At 49.3% G+C, this 20415-nt stretch overlaps 1 protein-coding gene across 15 annotated transcripts in view; it reads right to left on the bottom strand.

Moving 5' to 3' along the window:
* ARHGAP44 (Rho GTPase activating protein 44) overlaps positions 1-20415 on the bottom strand; it is a 146453-nt gene that overhangs the window by 48845 nt on the left and 77193 nt on the right. For 12 of the 15 annotated variants that reach the window (XM_043528384.1, XM_037914471.2, XM_037914467.2 and 9 more), the window contains exons 2-6: positions 14203-14242; positions 7207-7311; positions 6056-6132; positions 5117-5228; positions 3877-3953 (exon numbers count right to left, since the gene is read on the bottom strand). In XM_043528384.1, the coding sequence (XP_043384319.1) occupies positions 3877-3953; positions 5117-5228; positions 6056-6132; positions 7207-7311; positions 14203-14242 (411 nt within the window). Of the gene's footprint in view, positions 1-3876; positions 3954-5116; positions 5229-6055; positions 6133-7202; positions 7312-14202; positions 14243-20415 lie in introns of those variants that run through there. The other 3 variants (XM_037914470.2, XM_043528383.1, XM_043528382.1) reach the window with 3 other exon arrangements.

Here is a 20415-nt window from a genome sequence, read left to right as displayed (position 1 = left end):
CTTCCCCTGACTTTACTAAAAATACCTGTGATAAAGGTGACAGTTCAGGTTAAGATTCTATCAACCCAACCTGTAATCTCATCAAAAAATGCTCTGAAGTTAGTTTGACAAGATCTATTTTCCATAAGCCCATATCGATCAGCATTTATTACATTCACCTCTTTTAATTCTTAATGAATCAAGCCCAGTATCAACCATTCTATTATTTCGCCTCAGATCGATGTCCGGCTGACAGCCCCGCACCCCTCTGACGATTTGCAATCTAAGCCACCATCTACATGGCCAAGGACGCAAAACGATCATCATCAAGAGATATTTGCAAAGAAAGAGCTCTGGCAGGCCAGAATTTCACCATCGACAGGCAGAAGAACAGAATGGGAGATGTACTGGCAGGCTACCCTTGGGAGCAAGGTCTCCGAAGTCGTCTGTCTATGGAGAGAGAAGCTGCATGCAGCCTCTCACCCTACAGTAACTCCTCACTTAATATAGTCCCGGTTATTCATTGTTATGTTGCTGATCAATTAGAGAACGTGCTTGTTCAAAGTTGTGCAATGCTCCCTCATAATGTTGTTTGGCAGCCACCTGATTTGTCCACTGCTTGCAGAAAGAGCAGCCCGTTGGAGCGAGCTGGTGGGGGCTTGGAACGAGGGTGGGCCGGCAGCTCCCCCATCAGCTCCCCGCTCCCCTAAGTTCCCTGTGGGGCAGCCGCCCAGCAGGCTATCAACTGCTGGACAGTTCAGCTGTCCCTCCCTGCACTGCCGTGTGCTGCTCCTACCCTCTGCCTTGGAGCTGCTCCTGAGAGCCTCCTGCTTGCTGTGCAGGGAGGGAAAGAGGGGTGCTAATGTCAGGGGGTTCCCTGCCCCCACTCCTTTACCCCATCTCCACAGAGCGGGACAGGGGACGGCACACACGACATGACAGGGCTCAGGACAGAGAGAGCTTTCAGACAGCACCTGCTGTCTCAACTTGCTGATCTACTTAAAAAGGCAGGTTTCAGAGTAGCAGCTGTGTTAGTCTGTATCTGCAAAAAGGAAAGGAGGACTTGTGGCACCTTAGAGACTAACCAATTTATTTGAGCATAAGCTTTTGTGAGCTACAGCTCACTTCATCGGATGCATGCAGTGGAAAATACAGTGGGGAGATTTATATACACAGAGAACATGAAACAATGGGTGTTACCATACACACTGTAACGACAGTGATCACGTAAAGTGAGCTATTACCAGCAGGAGAGCGGGGGGGGGGGGGGGGGGGGGGAACCTTTTGTAGTGATAATCAAGGTGGGCCATTTCCAGCAGTTGACAAGAACTTCTGAGGAATAGCGGGGGGGTGGGGGAATAAACATGGGGAAATAGTTTTACTTTGTGTAATGACCCATCCACTCCCAGTCTTTATTCAAGCCTAAGTTAATTGTATCCAATTTGCAAATTAATTCCAATTCAGCAGTCTCTCGTTGGAGTCTGTTTTTGAAGTTTTTTTGTTGAAGAATTGCCACTTTTAGGTCTGTAAAAAGGCAGTGTACTTAGAGTGGGGTCAGCATACTTAAAGGAGCAATGCGCATCTCTCTCTCTCACACACACGGTGTGTGTCTGTCTCTCTCTGCCATGCAATCTCCCCTCCCTCCATTCATGCTGTCTTGTAGATTGAAGCTACATTAATAACGTGTTACTCTTGAGGGCTCAGCCGAGTGCTTGTTCATCATTTAGCAGAAAGGCATTCCCTGAGAAATATCTCACCCTGGATTCACTTAACATCATTTCACTTAAAGTAGCATTTTTCAAGAACATAATTACAACGTTAAATGAAGAGTTATTGTATTTCTATGCTGTTCAGGTTCTTCCACCACCCACATCACCTTAGTAGCTGAGCACCTTCCCTTGGTACATTAAGTGACGTGACTAACATCTGTCACGTGTGCTTTGTTCTCTCTCTCATCCTCCCCTCCCCCCCGTGGGAGAATTGTGGGGCTTTGTTGTGGTACGGTTTTGTTTTGGGGTTTGCCTGTTTATATGTACACACTGCTCTGTCTTTACATTGCAGAAGGCAGGCAGAAGTGCACTGGACATTTGGAACTGAAGGTGGGGAGGTTTGTGATGGTCCTTAGTTCTTTGTCCTAGTTTGTTCTAGACCTGGTGCAGGTTCCAGGGACGCTCTGGACTATTCCAGCACGTTTCAAAAACATCTAGTTTGAAATAAAAATAAAACTATGATAGGCTGGGGTGGGAGGTTCCAGAGAAGAGTCTGAAGAGAAAGAGGACTTTAAAAAAAAAAAAAAAAAAGTTTTCACATTTTCCTGTAGCCCCCTGAACAAAACCTCCTCACCAGCCTGCTCGTCTGACGGACAGCAAACAGAAAGTGACCTGATCAGGATCACTGAAAGCTGGGTAGGGAACAAGCCTTTCTATTTGCTTTACGATGTGCCTAGCACACCTCTCAGGGCGACAAATAACAACCTGCATAAAAGAGGAACAATAAACTACAACGTGTTAAAAAATATTGCATTCTTAATAATGGACGGCATTTGCAAATAACGTACTGGAGGAATTTTTTTAAATAGGATTTTTATGTGGTTAGCATCCTTTTAAAATCCAGCCACATCAAATTTCTCATCAGCCTGCTCTCTTTTTATTTAAAAAAGAAAAATGTTGAAAAAGAATCACCTCCGGAAAACTCCAGACTCAGGCAAAATGTGTTTCTGCTCATAGTATAACCTCCTGGAAAGCCAGGTTTCTGATGGAACATGCTGGCCCATCCACACCTCTGGCTGTGCTAGCTACGGCTTAGCAACGCTCCAATAAAGCGGTAGAAGTCTACTTTGCGACGAATCCCTGCCTGCCTATGCAAGGCTTCACCAAAATGGAGAAGAATCAGACTTGTGCAACAAACAAATAATCCCGTTTTGAAGACAGCGTGCAAGGAAAGGAATCTGCATATTTTTCAGATGAAAACTGAAATGCTGGCTCATTGCTTAACCTGACTCCAGGGCATTTGCTGGTGGCCTGACATGGACCCATTGACTGCACCTGTCATTCACCGGGACAGATCGACAGCCCCTGCCAGGTACTCCTAGTGGTTATAACACACGGTGGTGGCAGGACAGCTGGGCACGGCTAGTGCATTGGAATGATGCATGTGAACACACCCAACGCTAATGGAGACTCCAAAGCAACCTTCCCAACTGTTCTACAAATTAAGCTGAAGTAAACAGATACATGAAAATAAACTCCTCAGTAGAGTGATCACGATGGAAAATTGATATTAACTGGTCCTAAGTAAAGTGGAATCCCCCACACCGTACTCCCCCGTAGGCTTCTTTAGACAGAAAATCAAAAATACTCTGTGTGGTAAAAGCTGAGCCAGGCTGATGGGACGGATTCAGGCTGGATCTGATAGATTTAACGGCAGAGACTGACCAGTCAATGCATCCTGATTGTTTTATTTAGCTCTGGAGGCCTAGATAGAATGAGGTGGTGAGTGTCTCAGTCCTCTGTCACCTCACCAAATCCACCGATAGGCACGGCACCCATTGGGGCACCTGCTTGGCTCTCTCAGCTGATGGGCCAAGGAGTGAATGGGTGACTCAGACTGAAACACATGGTCATTGTGGGCCAAGACTGAGGCCCAGTGGTGGGGTGACATGGAAGAAACGTGCACCACTGCTGCCTAAACTATGCATGCTGTCTGGACAAACAAAGCACTTCTCGCTTCGGAGCTGTCAATCCACTGCTTTGAAATCAGCCGTAATTCAGTCGGGAACATTTCTTAAAAACTACAGAAGTTGCTTCGAAAATCATTTTTCCAAACTCATTGAAAGAGGAAAACTGGCTGGGCAGCAAAGCCAGCTGGAGGGAGACCGACCGAGACGATGCTTCCTACCTTGTCCGTGAGGAATCCATGTCCAGGACTAATTTTGCTAAATGCTTCCTCTGTTTTTGGATATTTGGGATTTCCACCTGCAGCAAGGAGACAAAACACCACAGCTGGAGTGCGGGCTGCCACTGTCAACCGCCGAGAACAGGCGCTCCCAACCTCTTGGGGCGACTGCACCTGTCTACAAGGGAAGACCTTTGCCGCCCCAGCCACTGCTCAGTGCCTCCCGTTCAACTGGGCACACATTGACCCCCAATGCGGGCAGCCTGCCAGTCATGGTGAGACTGGCATGCTCATAGGAGGCTCTGCCATTGGAGTCTGCCCCCACTCGGAAAAGTGAGACAATGAAATCAGAGTAAAACAGGTTCCCAGTTCTATGCTCTATTCACCGTTCATTTGTTGCAATGGCTCTTTGGGATGCAGAACCTTTGCAGGAAGAACAGCGCAGATGCACTGTAGAATCTGGGGCATTTTGCACGCGTCTGTCTGCCTGGCTTGCCGGAGATGTAAAGCCACAGTAGCAGCCGCATTTCACTGAGCAGCCCAGGCTCCCTGGCAGAGCACAGGGGAGCACTTGCAAAAATGCCCTGAATTAATAATTACAAAAAAGGCAAGTTGAAGGCCCCCGTCCCTCACCCCCATAACCATGACCTAAGGCTGCCTAGAACAGCACAAGTGCCTTTGCAGACCAGGAAGGTGAGATGGGCAGTGTCAGCACACAGAGACCCAGCACAAAGGCTTGTTGTTCCAGGCCTGATCTGTAATTCATTCCATGCATGGGATGCCCATTGAAGCCACCAAGAGTTCTGCATATGCTAGGCTCTTAGGATCGGGCTGCAAGGTAGAGATGGGGAGCCTAGATCCCTCGTCAAAAAGCCCTTTGGAGAATGTGCGCCACTAGGTGGGAACCCCAGCCTAGGACACAAGGAAGAATCCTAATGAGTGGCAGTGAAAAAAAGTGAACAGAATGTTGGGAATCATTAGGAAAGGGATAGATAATAAGACAGAAAATATCGTATTGCCTCTATATAAATCCACGGTATGCCCACATCTTGAATACTGAGGGCAGATGTAGTCACCCCATCTCAAAAAAGCGTGTGGAACCCCACCCTGAAAGGCACCGCTGAAGGGGAGTGACTCCATTCAGCAGAGCTCATCACCGCTGCTCCATGCACCGGCCAGAGGGGTCGGTGTCGCACACCTTGCCAGCCCTGCTGCTGGCTCTCAGCGCCTCGATCCCCCTTACCTCAGCTAGCACAAACAGAGGCTCGATCACATCCCGTTCTACTTCCAGCTCGAAATGGATGAGCTCCTGGGCTAGTTTATCCTCCGCCTCGCCGCATAGTTTGAGCATCTTCCTGCAAAAGGGAAGAGATGGGAGAGACACTGCGTGAAAACCCAGCTGCAGTGCCCCCCCACCCCATGTGCACTCACACGAGCTGTGCAACTGAGACATTAAGAAGTGCAACTTGGCAGCTTGTGCAACACAGGGATGGGACTGGACGCTGACATTTTCTGCGTGAATGCACTGGCCTGCAGACAAAGGCATGGCAGGATGAGAGCGAGGCCTTGTGCCACACGCCTCAGCCAGCTCTGGGGCAGGGGGTGAAGGGCAGCAACACCCAATAGGGGTGTCATTCATGGTCTTCAGTGTAGATGGTTAAGGGTCACCCGACAGGCGTCCCTGGGGGTTGAGGGAGTGGAGGACACCCTGTGTGACTGGGGGTAGAGAGACAGGACAGGAGGCAGCATCCATTCTAGGAAGGTTGTAGAGACACCCAAGGGTGTACCATGACCTGTCAGGGGGTGGGTCAGCAGGGTGGGAGCAGGAAGAGCCATGGCCTGCAGGTTTCTGGGACTCTAGTCTCCCTCTGCAGGTATGGTTGCCCCTTCGAAGCCTGCTGGAGGGGAGAAGACCCTAGCCAGAGGCTGTCCCCCTCTGCCCCACCCCCCCATCAAGGGGGGCAGTGGGACTGGACAGGGAATGAGCAGAAACAGCCCATGAGGGTGCTGCTCGCCTGCCGCTCATCAACCCCCACACTGCAGCCAGGAGAAGCCTGGGGAGCCAGCCTGCTTTGCTAGCATTTCACACCCACTTTGCAAGTCTGTCAGCCAAGAGGCAAGTAGCCAGGAAGGGAAGAGCCTGGAGCGTGCAGTGAACCACAGTCTACTCAGAGCTTCTTACCCCAGTAGAGAGTCGTCCCCTAAAATGGCGGAGCCTTCCGTTAAGCACTGGGCCAGTGTCGTCAAAGGTAACTTTTTCTGCAAAGGAAGCATGCTGGGCATGAATGACTGTCCAACGGAGAGCAAGATTCTCACATGGCCTGCAATCTGAGATTCAATTCTAATGCCACCTCCAGGAGGGCAGGGAGGGGCTGGGCTACAGAGACCAGGACTGGTTTGGGGGGTGCGTGCCCATTCCTGGTGGAAGGGTCTCTCAGCTCCCTGCCTTGGCCTGGCTGGTTAGCGGACCAGTGAGGAGTCCACACAGCCTGAAGGCTGCAGGACAAGACAACTGCTCGCATCTTAAACGGTGCAGCAAAGATGTATGAAAGAACCAGCCCCCAGCCAAAGCCCCCATGACCCCGGCACCCTGGGGATGTGAGAGCTGGGACCGAGCACTGAGGTTCATGGTCCAGGCCCATCCCAACCACCCAGCCCTACGGGGAGCACTAATGCTGCCGATGCATTACCCAACAGGCTCTGGTTTAGTACCTAAATCTGACCTCCGACCCCATGCTCTGCAGGGACGTGGCTGCCCATGGTCACACAGCTGCCATGGGAGGGAAGCGCCCCCCACAGGAAGGCGAGAGAGCTGCAGGCAAAGCTCCCCAGCCCTCATCCTGCCCCAAACACACACAGGTTTGGCAGAGAGCAGACAATGGAGGAGAATAGGCTAGTCCCGGTGACGTTTGACAGGAGGAAGCTCTGCTGATGGCATTTCACTTCTGCTTCACTCAGCTTTCTCCCTCCCACTCTCTCTGGCCTGCATCCCTGACGCCGGTGGAGAAAAAGCAAAGATGAAGTCAGTCTGCAATCACACAGCAGAGAGCGGCAGCTTGACATGCAGGCAGAGCTCGGCAGGGATTCACACCCAGCTGAATGATTTAATACACACACACCCTATGGGCCAGATACATTCCAACGCACGCTGTGCGACCCCTCCCCCGCCAGCCAATTTAAGGTCATAGAAATATATGGAGGATTGATTCTGTTACACACACGTTAAGAAGACTTTTCAGTTTTCTACAGACTCCCTCTCAAGCCTGAGCCCTGACACATCCCGTGCTTAACATCTGGCTGCTTACAGCCCAAATTCTTAACACAGCCACTTACTGAGCGCTTGTCAGCATCCACGCCTTGCTGCCCCTGCAGACAGGCTGTCAGTTTCTTGTGAGTGCTGTGGGAGACCTGCTTCACCAACTCCAACCGCTTCTCCACCTGCAGACGGACGGACACAGTTGGCCGCACATCAAAGGGACAATACAGCAACAGCCGCCAGCGCACCAGCTGTGAAAAACAATCCGAGGGCAGCTGTCCCTTCCCCAACTGTCCCTCGTCCCACAGACAGAACGTTGCCCCTTGAAGCCTGCCGCCGTGACCCTGAGCACAGCTCCCCACTTCAAAGAAAGAGACTGCGCTAGACCTTATGAAGCCATACGTCCCGTTGTTCCTTACGAGATACATGGTGCAGCATCGGTGCCCTAACATGCACTGAGAGCGGCTTTTGGGGGAGGTTTTGTGCAAGGAAATTTTAAGCAGGATTGAAAATTGGGCTCACTGCTGCTGCTCCTGGTTACACATTTACTTCCTAAGGGGGTATTTATTGATGCACAGTCATTCGCAGATTGTATTGTTCAGTTCATTCACAAAAATTAATGCAACCTTTTAATAATATAGGAAATAAGTGTTCAGGGATAAGATAGAACATTCCATGTAACTTACATCGGATATTTATATAATATTTTAATCCTAATGGATCCCAAAACACTGCTACAGGCTGTACAGAGAGGGATCACTTAGCACCCATGGAAACGCAGCCACCTCTGGAGTAGAGCCCAGCACCTGTGTAACACCACACAATCCCTACTGTATCATTTAGGACAGGAGAGGGAAGTTTAGATAATCAGAATGTAGTTTCCCAAAACAGAATTTGGCCATGACATGAGGAATCCGTTACTGTTTGGGCTCTTAATAAAGGGTGATTAACCTCTGGAACAAATTGTCAAGGAAAGTGATGGGCTCTCCAGCTCCTGGAGTCTTCACTTCCACAGTGGATGCTCTGGTCAGACACAAGTTTTTGGACTCTTAGCCTTGTGCTATCCAGGAGGCCAGACTCGATGGTTTAATGGTCCCTCAAAATCTATGAATCTAAATGACCACAAGAGGTGACAACCTCTATACTACGCCTCATCCAGAAGATGGCGTGACTGCCCAGATTCCGGAACAGCTGAGATGAGAGAGGCAGAGGAGAGACCATGGTGACAGAACTACGTAGAGAAATCAGGTAAAAGACTGGGAGACGTTGCCAGTGCTTACTCTGCTCTTCTATTCCACGACAACATCTCTATCATCTCACTTGTGTGTGAATTTCCACACAGGTTTGTATTTGAAGCAGATACTGTTGGAAGGGGGGCAATGGGAGCAAACACCTGACAAACAACACATTCACTTTAAGTATTTCTCTGATCCAAAAAGCTATGCCTCCTGGAAAGGAAGGGAACCCCAACAAACTAAAGGCAGTCCCAGAGAATTTGAATCGCATCCCTGGGTCCCCCTTTAGCAACTCCAGGGCAGCATTTGCTATCTAGCTCAGATCCAGACAGGGCTCCTGTTACCACAGAAACAAGGCCCTTCACTTTCAGTTTGCATTTGGTTTCAAATTTCCCAGAAATGTATCAGTGTTTATTATGAAATTTTTTAAAAAAAAGGTTAAAATCAGTGCAAAAAATTAACTTCACAGTTTTCTGGGTAAATATCGGGGTTGATACAGAGAGAGAGAAGAGAAAAGAGTACAAAAGAGAGAAAAGTCAGTGTATTGAAAGTAAAAGCAATTTAATGCTGTGGTTTATTTAGTAACATGTGCATTAACAGTACATACAAACATGCACACACATGCCTCTGTGTGCGTGTCTTCCGCTACACTGCCTTAGTTTAATAGACAGCCTCACATTTGCACACAGACTAACTTATTATTAACATGAACATCTGCCTACTAAAAACAATGAGGAGTCCAGTGGAAGCTTAAAGACTAACAGATTTATTTGGGCATAAACTTTCGTGGGTAAAAAAACCCCAAGCCCAAATAAATCTGTTAGTCTTTAAGGTGCCACCGGACTCCTCGTTGATTTTGTGGATACAGACTAACACGGCGACCCCTCCGATATCTGCCTAATGTAATACATGGGGTTACAGCTTGTGCTCTTCGTTCCCCAGGAGAGGCAGGTGAGGCTATGGAGCTTTCTGTTTCTCCCAATATCTTGCTGGGGCCCAGCTGAGACCAGCTGAGATTCAAGCTGAAGACTGGCATGTGAGGCCCCGGCTCGGACACACTGAAAACGTTATCTGAACACTCAGCAAGGTAATTTACTAAATATAAGTAAACAAGAACTTTTGAAAACTGAAGCTTGGTGGCTCTGGGAAAATGTGAAGTGGGGCAGAACGATCAAAATCTCGGAAAACAACATGGAAAAAGTAATATTCTTCATCTCTTGGGCATTAGGGAAAGTGCTGCGACTCCAGAGACACCAGCAGGCCTACGGGATTTAAAGGAAAAAGTTCAATTTGAGCCTCTGGGTGGAAGCAGAGGGTTGGGAGGATAGTCTGAGGATAGGCTGCTCTACATAAGCCCATGGATCATCGCTCTACAAACTCTTCATGGAAAATGCATTGCTGTGCAGCTATCGTAACCTTCATCCTGGCTCAATACAGAGATGGGGTCCTGGTTGGGGATGGTGCATGTGTGTTGGAAGGGAGGTTCCAGATATTATATTCAGGAGGTAGGTACGGTGCACATAAGTGCATGTTGGAAGGGAGGTACTAGATATTACATTAAGGAAGAAAGTGGATGCACTGTTCCTCATTCTCTCTTGGGATAGTCACCTAAGAAGAAAATTAGATCTTTGGATAAACTGGAATGGAGGCTTTCATTATTTTCTCTGCAAAATTGCATGCAACTCTTGAAAGGTACAAAAATCCCCACCCCCTACCCTATTGAGGCCAAACTCTGCTCTGACCAGTGCCAGCATAAAGCCAGTTAACACCACAGACGTCTATGGACTTAATCCAACTTTATATTGGTGTAACTGAGAACAGAATTTGGTCTTTAAATGTCAGATTAGCCTGCAAGATTCCCAAAGATCTAACAGCCTCCAAGGAGGATCTGGACTCTGCCAAGAATTTCTGGTTGTGATGAGAAACAGTGTGCATGTGAAGCACGTTCATTTAGCATCCAGCTCCCTCTTCAGGTCTAGGAGTCTCTGCATGAACTTCAGTGTGACCTGGATCAGGGCCCTAGAGTCAATCTGAACTGGATGTATTGACACTGGCTGACGGTTGTAGGATGAGAGAGCTTCAGCTTTCTATGAGTAAAACAGGGCCGTGTTCCATGGGCTGTATCTGCTGGCTGTAAACAGCTGCCTCCCGCTCTCAGCAAACCTGAGGAACTGTTTACAGTGAGAAGGGAGAACCATTTCCCTTTGCTCATAGCTCTCCCTTTTGGTTTGGACTTGGTTCTAGGTGGCACAGGGAAGGCACACGGACTAAAATATAGAACTGGTCTAGTGGTTAGAGCACTAGCCTAGAACTTGGGTTCAATGCCTGGCTCTGCCACTGACTTCCTGTGTGACGTTAGGCAAGTCACTTAACCTGTCTGCGCCTCAGTTTCCCCATCTGAAAAATAGGGGGAATAACACTCACTGGAATCCACCTCATAGACAGGTTCTGAGGCATGGAAAAATATTCAAAAAGTGCTTTGAGAGCCTGTGATAAATGTGGGAATTTTGGTAATATTTTTATGATTCCTGTGCATGCCTCAGTTTACCAGTGGGCTTTGTATTGCTGTGCACTGAGTGTAAAGGGAAGGGACAAAGTGTGGGACTCAGACAGCTGCCTGGCTGGAAACCAGAGTCATTAACACATGGAGTAAAGGCTACACAAGTGCATGGAGGATCCAGAAGAGACAATGGAGACCCCAATGGCCAGGACATTCACACCTTGTGACTAACATCTGAGAAAAAGGAGCTTCCCCACATCCTCCCACCTTCCCTGCAGGGAAGCGGAGCAAAGGCCCCTAGCTGGAGAACAAAGGGGAAAGGAGCGAGGTGGCTAGCTCAGCTCTCAGAGGGTATGGCTACACAGCACTTAAACACCCAAGGCCGGCTTTGGTCAGCTGACTCGGGCTTGCAGGGCTTGGGCAGGGGGCTGTAAAACTGCGGTATAGACATTCGGATTCAGGCTGGAGCCCAGGCTCTGGGATCCTCCCCCATCATGTGGTTCCAGAGTTCAGGATACAGCCTGAGCCCAAATGTCTACACTGCAATTTTACAGCCTCGGAGCTGACCCAGGCTGGCCCGGGGGGCGGTTTTAATTGCTATGTAGACATACCCAGAGACATGGGACTCTTACCTGGGACAAAGAAAGGAGGGGAGATGGTTCCTACAGCAGCATGGTTTTAGCTAGCGTGGACTGTGCCCTAACCTTTGCTGGTCTGTGCTAACCGAAGGACTCCCAGATTCTCTGACCCGGAGACTAATCACTACCTTGTTTTGAAAAGAGTGCCTGGTGTCAGTGCAAATACCCCCTGAGAGCACTGCACTCCGATGAGATAAAGAACAAGGTCTGGTCTACACTAGAGCCCTGTATCGGTATAAATACAGCGCTCACAGGTGTGAAAAATCCACCCCCCTGTGTGACATAGTTATACCAGCCTAACCCCTGTGTAGACAGCGCTATGTCTTCCGTTGACATAGCTATGGCCTCTCAGGGCGGGGGATTAACTACGCCAACGGGAGAGCTCTCTCCCATCGGCTTACAGCGTTTCCATTAAAGCGCTACAGCAGCACAGCTGCACCGATCCAGCATTTTAAGTGTAGACGTGCCCCAAGCCTCCCACAGGAGTGTGGCCTGGCTGGACTCGCTGCAGGGAGCCATGGATACAGTCTGACAGGGAAGGCTGGCACCCGAAGACCCAGTTTTGGCGTGGTCCCGCCCTGTGGAACTGTGTGGCTCCTGGGGTCTGGCACACTAACAGGGTCACGCCCAAGGGACTGGTTCCGGACTGGGGCAGAGAGCAGATCCTGTGGATCCGTGACAGATCCTAAAAGGAAATGGGCTATAAAAGGGTAAAGCATGTTGGATTTCTCCAAACCACTTGGAAACACTCCCAGGCAAAGGCCTCGGTTACTCCTTTAAGCTGACTCAGTCACATGCCTCTCCTGAGCAAAGAATGCCACGCACACAGCAGTGAATTTTGCAGGAAAGTTTCATGCCATAGATTTTTCCTTCACGGGACTCAGCAGAGGACGGAACTGTTGACATGCACAGGGCGCTCGGACCGTTGTTAAGCAATAGTCCCAAATGACACAAGTCACTGCACCCGTGTACTAAGGGGCACACACGTTCTCTCACTTCCACCTTGCACTTTCCTACTTCTGCATCACCTGAAAAACTGAGATGGCTTGTGTGTGTAGCAGTGTGATTAGAAGAGGAAGTGATGGCATCTCCCGGAACACTTGGAAAAACACTTTTAACCGTTTCTAAAGAAATTACTGTGTAGACATTATCTGTTTCTTTTCCCTTTAACAACAGGAACATGTCTGCAGAAGTGGCATCATTGTTTCTCAAGAGTTTGACTTCTTCCTTGTGGAGATGTTTCTTGTCAGACAAAAGAGATCGGTGTATGAACATGGTACAAATGCTCAGAGAAGATTACATAGATGCAACATAAAAGCCAGGGAATTTACTCCTGTGTTTGTAAACTCTTTGGGGCAGGAATCATCTCTCTTAGGTTTGTACAGCACCTAGCACAATGGGATTCCGACCTATGATGTGGGAGCCCCTCCGCCCCCCCCCCCCACACTACTGTAACATGAAAAGTAAACAGAATGACATGCTGCAAGCAGTAATATTGCTGTTGACACAAAAATAAAGCCTCAAGTTTCAGTGTGGTCTAAAGTTACCTCTGCTGGAATCCTCTCAAACCATCCCCATCCCGTAGCCACACGTCTGTGAGCCAGGTATACCCTTGCGTACTCGTCGTCAATAGCCCAGTTAGTAGCACTGTCACTTTCATCAAGGCACATCCCATTGCAATGCGTTAGGATAGGTTTTATTCCCTCTGTTCTCATTAACCAGTCATCAACAACAACCCACATACACAGAATGTGGAAGTGCGCAGAATGCACATCTAACAAAATTCTCCCAATGCAGGGAGTGGGGCTGGCATTTTATATTACTCTATTAACAGCACGTGAACAGCAGAGACATCTTATCGAGTCTTATGACCCCAGCATCAGTGCTAATGCCATGCAAGATGCTAGGTGGGATTTCCAAAAGTGCTCAAGCGTTGGCTTAACTTGGCTCCTATCCAAGTCAACAGCACCACTGACTCAAGTGGGAGCAGAGTTAGGTCAGCGGCGAACGCCTCTGAAAACTCGATTTCCTTTTAGAACGTGAAACGAAAATCCACATCACCAAACTGAGCAAAGCCCGCAAACCCACAACAGAACAACATGCAGCTGATTCAATCCGGTTTGTGCATAAAGGCAACAAATACAGCTGCAAACAGGGCAGGCAGGATTGGTTATGGTCATCTTGAAAAAAGAAAAGGAGGACTTGTGGCACCTTAGAGACTAACAAATTTATTTGAGCATAAGCTTTCGTGAGCTACAGCTCACTTCATCGGATGCTTCATCTTGAAGCTGACCTTTGAAGCAGTCCTTGATCTGACTGTACATGACCTGACTCCAACCTTGAGAGCAAATGCTTTGTGCCCGTATAGGGAGACGAATGAGCAGTCTTCCAACCAGCGTGCGTTGCAGAGAGATGCGCTTTACTCCAGCAGAGCTCCCCCTACAATCAGCTATGGAATGGGGAGTAAAATGAGCCCTCCCGCTTGCTAGTGATGGGTTTGTCCCAGAGAGACTATATAACCAGTACAAGGTCACACCTTAAATCTATTCAAGCTGTGGACTTAAATCCAGGCCTCCCAAGTCCTAGGCTAGTGCCCTAACCACCAGACAAGCCTGCCTCTCTAGGGGCGCTGAAATCTAGACCTCCTTAAGCAGGTCTCTGACTGTGGTCGCCAGCTGTCAGGAAAGAGAGTCAATTTACCTGCAAGAGATCTTCACTCAGGACTTCTGTTTTTTCAGCTCTACAAGGGGGAAAAAAAGTGTTAGTCGCGATGCAGACAAAAAAAAAAAAATTGATAACTAACTACAAACCCAGCTGGCATCCCACCCAGAGACATCCACATGATGCATGCAGGGGTCAGGCTTTGGAGAGCACCCGGACACATGCGGAGCTGCCCTGTAACGATTTATGAATACCGTGAATTGGCCTGGTTATTGGGCTGTTCACTGTATATTGGGTTAAATCAACAAGGCTGTTGGGAAAAGAAGCAAGGGGAAACAAGAGATTAAGATAAGCCACTCCACAGTAAAGTAGGATATGTCCGAACTGCAGTCATTCCATACAACCCGCCTCAGAAAAATCCTCCGTACCTTTTGGCCCAGAACAATCTCAACCCAAGATCTATTGACACAATGCAGCCAAGAGGATCTGAGCACCATCCTTGCCAGGAGGCACTGGAGATGGAATAGCCACGTGCTTCGGATGGAAACTGATTTAATCAGCAGAGTAGCAATAAGATGGACACCTGAAGGCAAGCGAAAACAAGGCCGCCCGAAAACAACATGGAGGAGAGCTGTGGAAGCCGAGCTGAAAAACCTGGGGCACAGGTGGGGAACCACTGAAAGACTTGCCAGACACAGACAGGAGTGGAGGAGCTTCGTCGTTGCCCTAAACGCCAGAGGCGTAATGGGAAAATGATGATGACCCCACAGTAAACACTTGAGGGCTGTTACAGGACAACGGCAGAGCCACTGGCTCTGAGGGCTCTGCCTTGACCTTCTGGACCAGTTTGGACAAGCAGGGCCAAAGCCTAGGAACTGACCAGGAGAAGGGATCTCTGACTGGACAAAACGAGGCTCTCTTTCCATGGGGGGTAGCTGTTGGAGAGCTTTTTGGGAAAGAGTGACACAGATACCTCCTGTGGGGTCTGAAGCGGCTGGACCTGCGGGGATGGGAGGTGTATAGGTAAGAGAAACATGCATGGTGACTGCTTATTGTTTTAAGATCTTTGTCTCTAAATGCTCTATCAACACTGCGGTTCATGCAGGCTGTCCGGTCACTGTACTGACCATGGTCACAGACTCCTGAAGGGAAGGGCTGCACGTGCCTGAATGCAGGCAGACCCGCTGGGTAAGCCTGGCTGATCCACAGGGTCTGGTAGCCCAGGGTCTGGTCTGAGGGTGGGAGATTCGCATGATTCCAGCCCAGAAGACAGAAAGGCCTGACATCTGAGGACGTGCACTGAGATACCAGAGGGGGACAGAGGAGCAGCTCACCCGATAACCATGACAAGTGCTACCCTGGAAACCACAGCTGAATCCCGTGTTTGGTGGGACACCCCGAGCAACGCAGCAGAGTAGCCAGCTGTGCTGTATAGAACAAGCCACTGATCCCTACCTGGGAAAATCCAGCCTGCTACCTACTGGGCGTAACAGTCCCAGTAACCCAGATTTATCACTTTTGCTTCCTTGTCTCCTGGGCCCCCCAAGAGGCTGCGGGCTGTATTTGTGCTGCACCGAGGTCCGACTAAGGCGAGTGATATCTGCACGTCTTTTTAGGGGAGGAAACGTTAAACACTTGAACACAATGCTCCAACCTCCCTTTCTTTACAGGCTGAGCTAAAACACAGCTCCGAACACACCAAAGAGCTTGAAGGAACTCTTGATGGGCCCATTCTGAGGTCACAGAATGGAGCCGATCTGTCTTGGGAAGAATGATTCTGGCTCATGGAGGCAGCAAAGCAGCTAGCTTGATCTCCAGAGAGTGTCATTGGCTCAGGCTAGAGGGAAGTGCCAAGCCCAGAGACACCTGATATTACCTTGACACTGTAAAGCTCCTTTCATGGGAGAACATCAAAGCCCTTTTAAAACCATTGATGATTAAGCCCCCTGGCAAGATAAAGTATTTCCCCATTTTGCAGATGGGGAAACTGAGGCACAGAGACTCGTCCAAGGTCCCAAAGCAAGTTAGTTGCATACCACAAGCTGGGTTGTGCCAGCATTATTCCCTTGTCCCTCAAAACAGCTCTTCCAAAACACCCACCTCCGTGCACTAATAGAGAAGGGTTGGCGGATATTCCCCTGCATGCTGATAAATACCAGGACTGCTGGAATTTATCTTCTACATCTGCTCGGAATCTGCATTCCCTTGGCCTACAGCACAGTTCTGTAAAAAACATACGTGGTAAACCACAGCGGTGTGTGGTTCCTCGCTCAAACCTGCATAGGGAGCACCCGGGAACCACGGCAGTAAAGAAGAATGCAGAATCCCTGGGCTGAAATCAGCCTTGCTAAACCCTATTTCCCTTTGCTACTGCTCATGGGTGGCCTGCAGGAAAGGAGTTGGTGAGCTTCCATCAGGTGTCCACATGCCATGATAGCAGTTTGCACTGTGGGGCATCTCAGTGGGAAGGCCAAACATTGAGTCACTCCTCATCACTAGAGAGGACCCCGTAGATGGAGGCAGTTTGGAAGGGCAGCAGATGCCCTGCCCATGCCATAGCGGTCTTGAGGTCAAACAGAGGGAGGACAAAATTCAGCCACTTCACCATCACTAAGCTCAATATTCAGAAAGAGAACAAGCCCCCCGTGGGCTGCTGGCCTGTCTCCCCTGCCCAGGCAGAGCTAGTGCCACATCAAGTCTGTTCAAGCCCTTCCTTCAGGACACAGCTTACTCTTCCAACACAACAAATCTACTCCCCCGACCACCGCGGGCTGCAGGGGCTCCTTCCCCTCCTCCAGGGCCTGTCCCAGGAGCCAACGTCCTCCCTGCAACTCTTCCTTCAGCTCAACCCATCAGGCCTTTGTAGAAATCACCTGACCTCTTCCCAGCTAGGTCTGATAATCCCCAACCAGGCCCAAACACTTCGACCCCAAATATGGAGATGAATTAAACCCATAGCAGGTCAGTAAGACACACCAGCCAGACACCTGGGAAAGAATTCTCTGTAGTAACTCAGAGCTCTCCCCAGCTAGTGTCCCATCTCCAGCCCTTGGGGCTATTTACTGCTAGCAGTCACAGATTGGCTACATGCCATCACAGGCAGTCTCATCATATCATCCCCTCCATAAACATATCCAGTTCAGTCCTGAAGCCAGTTTGGTTTTTTGCCCCCACTGCTCCCCTTGGGAGGCTATTCCAGAACTTCACTCCTCTGATGGTTAGAAACCTTCGTCTAATTTCAAACCTAAACTTGTTGGTGACCAGTTTATATCCATTTGTTCTGGTGTCCACATTGGTGCTTACCTTAAATAACCCCCCTCCCACCCTGGTATTTATCCCTCTGATGTCTTTAGAGAGAGCAATCCTATCTCCCCATAACCTTCATTTGGCTAGGCTAAACATGCCAAGCTCCTTGAGTCTCTTCTCATAAGGCAGGTTTTCCATTCCTTGGATCATCGTAACAGCCCTTCTCTCAACCTGTTCCAGTTTGAATTAATCTTTCTTAAACATGGGAGACCAGAATTGCACACAGTATTCCAGATAAGGTCTCACCAGCGCCTTGTACAATGTTCATAACACTTCCTTATCTCTAGTGGAAAGATCTAGCATGATGCATCCTAGAACTACATTAGCCTTTTTCATGGCTGCATCACATTGGCAGCTCACAGTCATCCTGTAAATACAATACAGCCAGGTTTTTCTCCTCCTCTCTCGCTTCCAACTGATACATCCCCAGCTTACAGCACAAATTCTTCTTGTTGGTCCCTAAGTCCATGCACTAGCACTTTGCACTATTTAATTTCATCCTTTTTCTATTACTCCAGTTTTCAAGGTCCTCCAAATCTTCTTGTATGATGGTCTGGTCCTCCTCCATGTCAGCAACGCCCCCTAACTGTGTCATCCGCAAATTTTATTCGCACTCTCCCACTTTTTGTGCCAAGGTCATGAACGAAAACATTAAATAAGATTGGTCTGCAAGCTTTATCAGTGATGATTTTATGTTTTCTTCCAGGTCATTGATAAAAATGTTAAAGACCACAGGGACTAGAAACACACCAGCTCAGCGATTCCCCGTTTACAATTACGGTTTGAGACCTATCAGCCAGTTTTTATTCCGTTTAATATGTGCCATTTTTATTTTATATCGTTCTAGTTTTGTAATCAGTGTTGTGTGGCATTAAGTCAAAGGCCGTACGTAAGTCCATTATATCAACTCGATTACCTTTAACCCACCAACCAAAACAGCGTTTACTCTTTTCTACTGTCCTTCTGCCTGTCTTAAGACAGCTTGCCATGTGTTGCTTTCCCTTCAACTGCACAGAGCTAAGAGCGGAGTTTCATTGCAAGTCAGGGCTGTCTCTTATTAACCACTCCTTTAAGTACAAAGAAGGCAATTTAACCCACCCCGTGGCTTTAAACATTTACCCCTTCACATAACAGAAGAACCAGGGACAATTAATTTAATAGGCAGCAAGTTTAAAACAAACAAAGGGAAATATTTCTTCACACAATGCACAATCAACCTGTGGAACTCGTAGCTAGGGGATGTTGTGAAGGCCAAAAGTATAACTGGGTTCAAAAATGAATGAGATATGTTGGAGAATAGGTTCATCAATAGCTATTAGCCAAGAAGGTTAGGGATGCAACCCCATTCTCTCGGTGTCCCTAAACCTCTGATTGCTGGAAGCTGAGACTGGAAAACAGGGGGTGGATCACTCGACAAGTTACCCTATTCTGTTCATTCCCTATGAAGCATCTGGCATTGGCCACTGAAGGCAGACAAGGATACTGGGCTAGATGGACCATTGGTCTGACCCAGTATGGCCATTCTTATGGCCCTCGTATCTGAATGAAAATCTTCTCAGAATATGAAACACCCTACATAAAGCTTATTTTAGTTAATTCAGGGTTTGGCAAATGCACTCACCAATAGGGTGAAAGAATTTGTGAGTGGGGCTTAGCTAGCACAAGCAATGGGATTTAAGCTTTGTTGAAAAAAATATATATAAAAAAGGTCTGATTCTGATCTAGCTGCCACTGTTTTCCCAGACTTCCCGATTCACACCAATGAGGGAAGATTCAGGTCCTAAGTGTGTAGTCCTCACAAGGAAACCCTTCCAAATGTGGCCCAGCGCAGTGCTGTTTTCCTGAGCCTGCAGACTGTCGGACATAAGAGATTTCAATGGTCTCCATTCATCTCAACAGCATATTAGCGCTGAAAAATCTGCCCCTTCACCCCTAGCTTTACCTCTCCCAACTGCTATATAGCTGCTAAACCCACCCTTCATCAGCTCTCCCCAAACCGTAGAGCAGGGATCGGCAACCTTGGGCACGCGGCCTGTCAAGGAAATCCGCTGGCGGGCCGGGACCATTTTTACCTGCACCATCTGCAGGTTTGGCCGATTGCAGCTCCCACTGGCCATGGTTTCCCATTCCATGCCAATGGGGCTGCGGGAAGCAGCATGTGCTGAGGGATGTGCTGGCTGCCACTCCCCACAGCCCCCATTGGCCTGGAATGGTGAGCCGCAGCCAGTGGGAGCTACAGTCAGCCGAACCTGCGGACGCTGCAGGTAAACAAACCATCCCGGCCCACCAGTGGATTTCCCTGATGGGCTGCGTGCCAAAGATTGCCGATCCCTGCCCTAGAGCCATGTCATACTTTGGTGGCGGGAAGGTTAAATGCCCTGGTAACACACTGGACCAGAGTGGGAAAACTACGGCCCGCAGGCCACATCTGGCCAGCGGGACCCTCCTGCCCGGCCCCTGAGCTCCTGGCCCAGGAGGCGAGCCCTCGGCCCCTCCCCTACTGTTCCCCCTCCCCCACAGCCTCAGCTCACTGCACCGCTGGCACAATGCTCTGGGCAACGGGGCTGCGAGCTCTTGCCAGGCAGTGCAGCTGCAGAGCCGCAGCCCGACCTGGTGCTCTGTGCTGCGCGGTGGTGTGGCTGGCTCCAGCTGGGCAGCATGGCTGCCTGTCCTGGTGCTCCAGGCAGTGCCGCGGTAAGGGGGCAGGGGAGATTGGGGTGGTGGTCAGGGGGCAGGGATGTGGATAGGGGTCGGGGTGGTCACAGGGCGGGGAACAGGGGGATTGAATGGGGGCAGGGGCTCTGGGGGGGGGCAATCAAGAAGGAGGAGGGGGTTGGATGGGCTGGCGGGAGGCAGTCAGGGGCAGAGGGTCCGGGGGCGGTCAGGGGACAGGAAGAGTGGATGGGGGCCGGGCCACGCCTGGCTGTTTAGGGGAAGCACAGCCTC

This window comes from Chelonia mydas, chromosome 14 (assembly GCF_015237465.2).
Source record: "Chelonia mydas isolate rCheMyd1 chromosome 14, rCheMyd1.pri.v2, whole genome shotgun sequence".
Classification (NCBI taxonomy): Eukaryota; Metazoa; Chordata; order Testudines; family Cheloniidae; genus Chelonia; species Chelonia mydas.
This window is presented reverse-complemented; position numbering and strand designations above follow the sequence as displayed.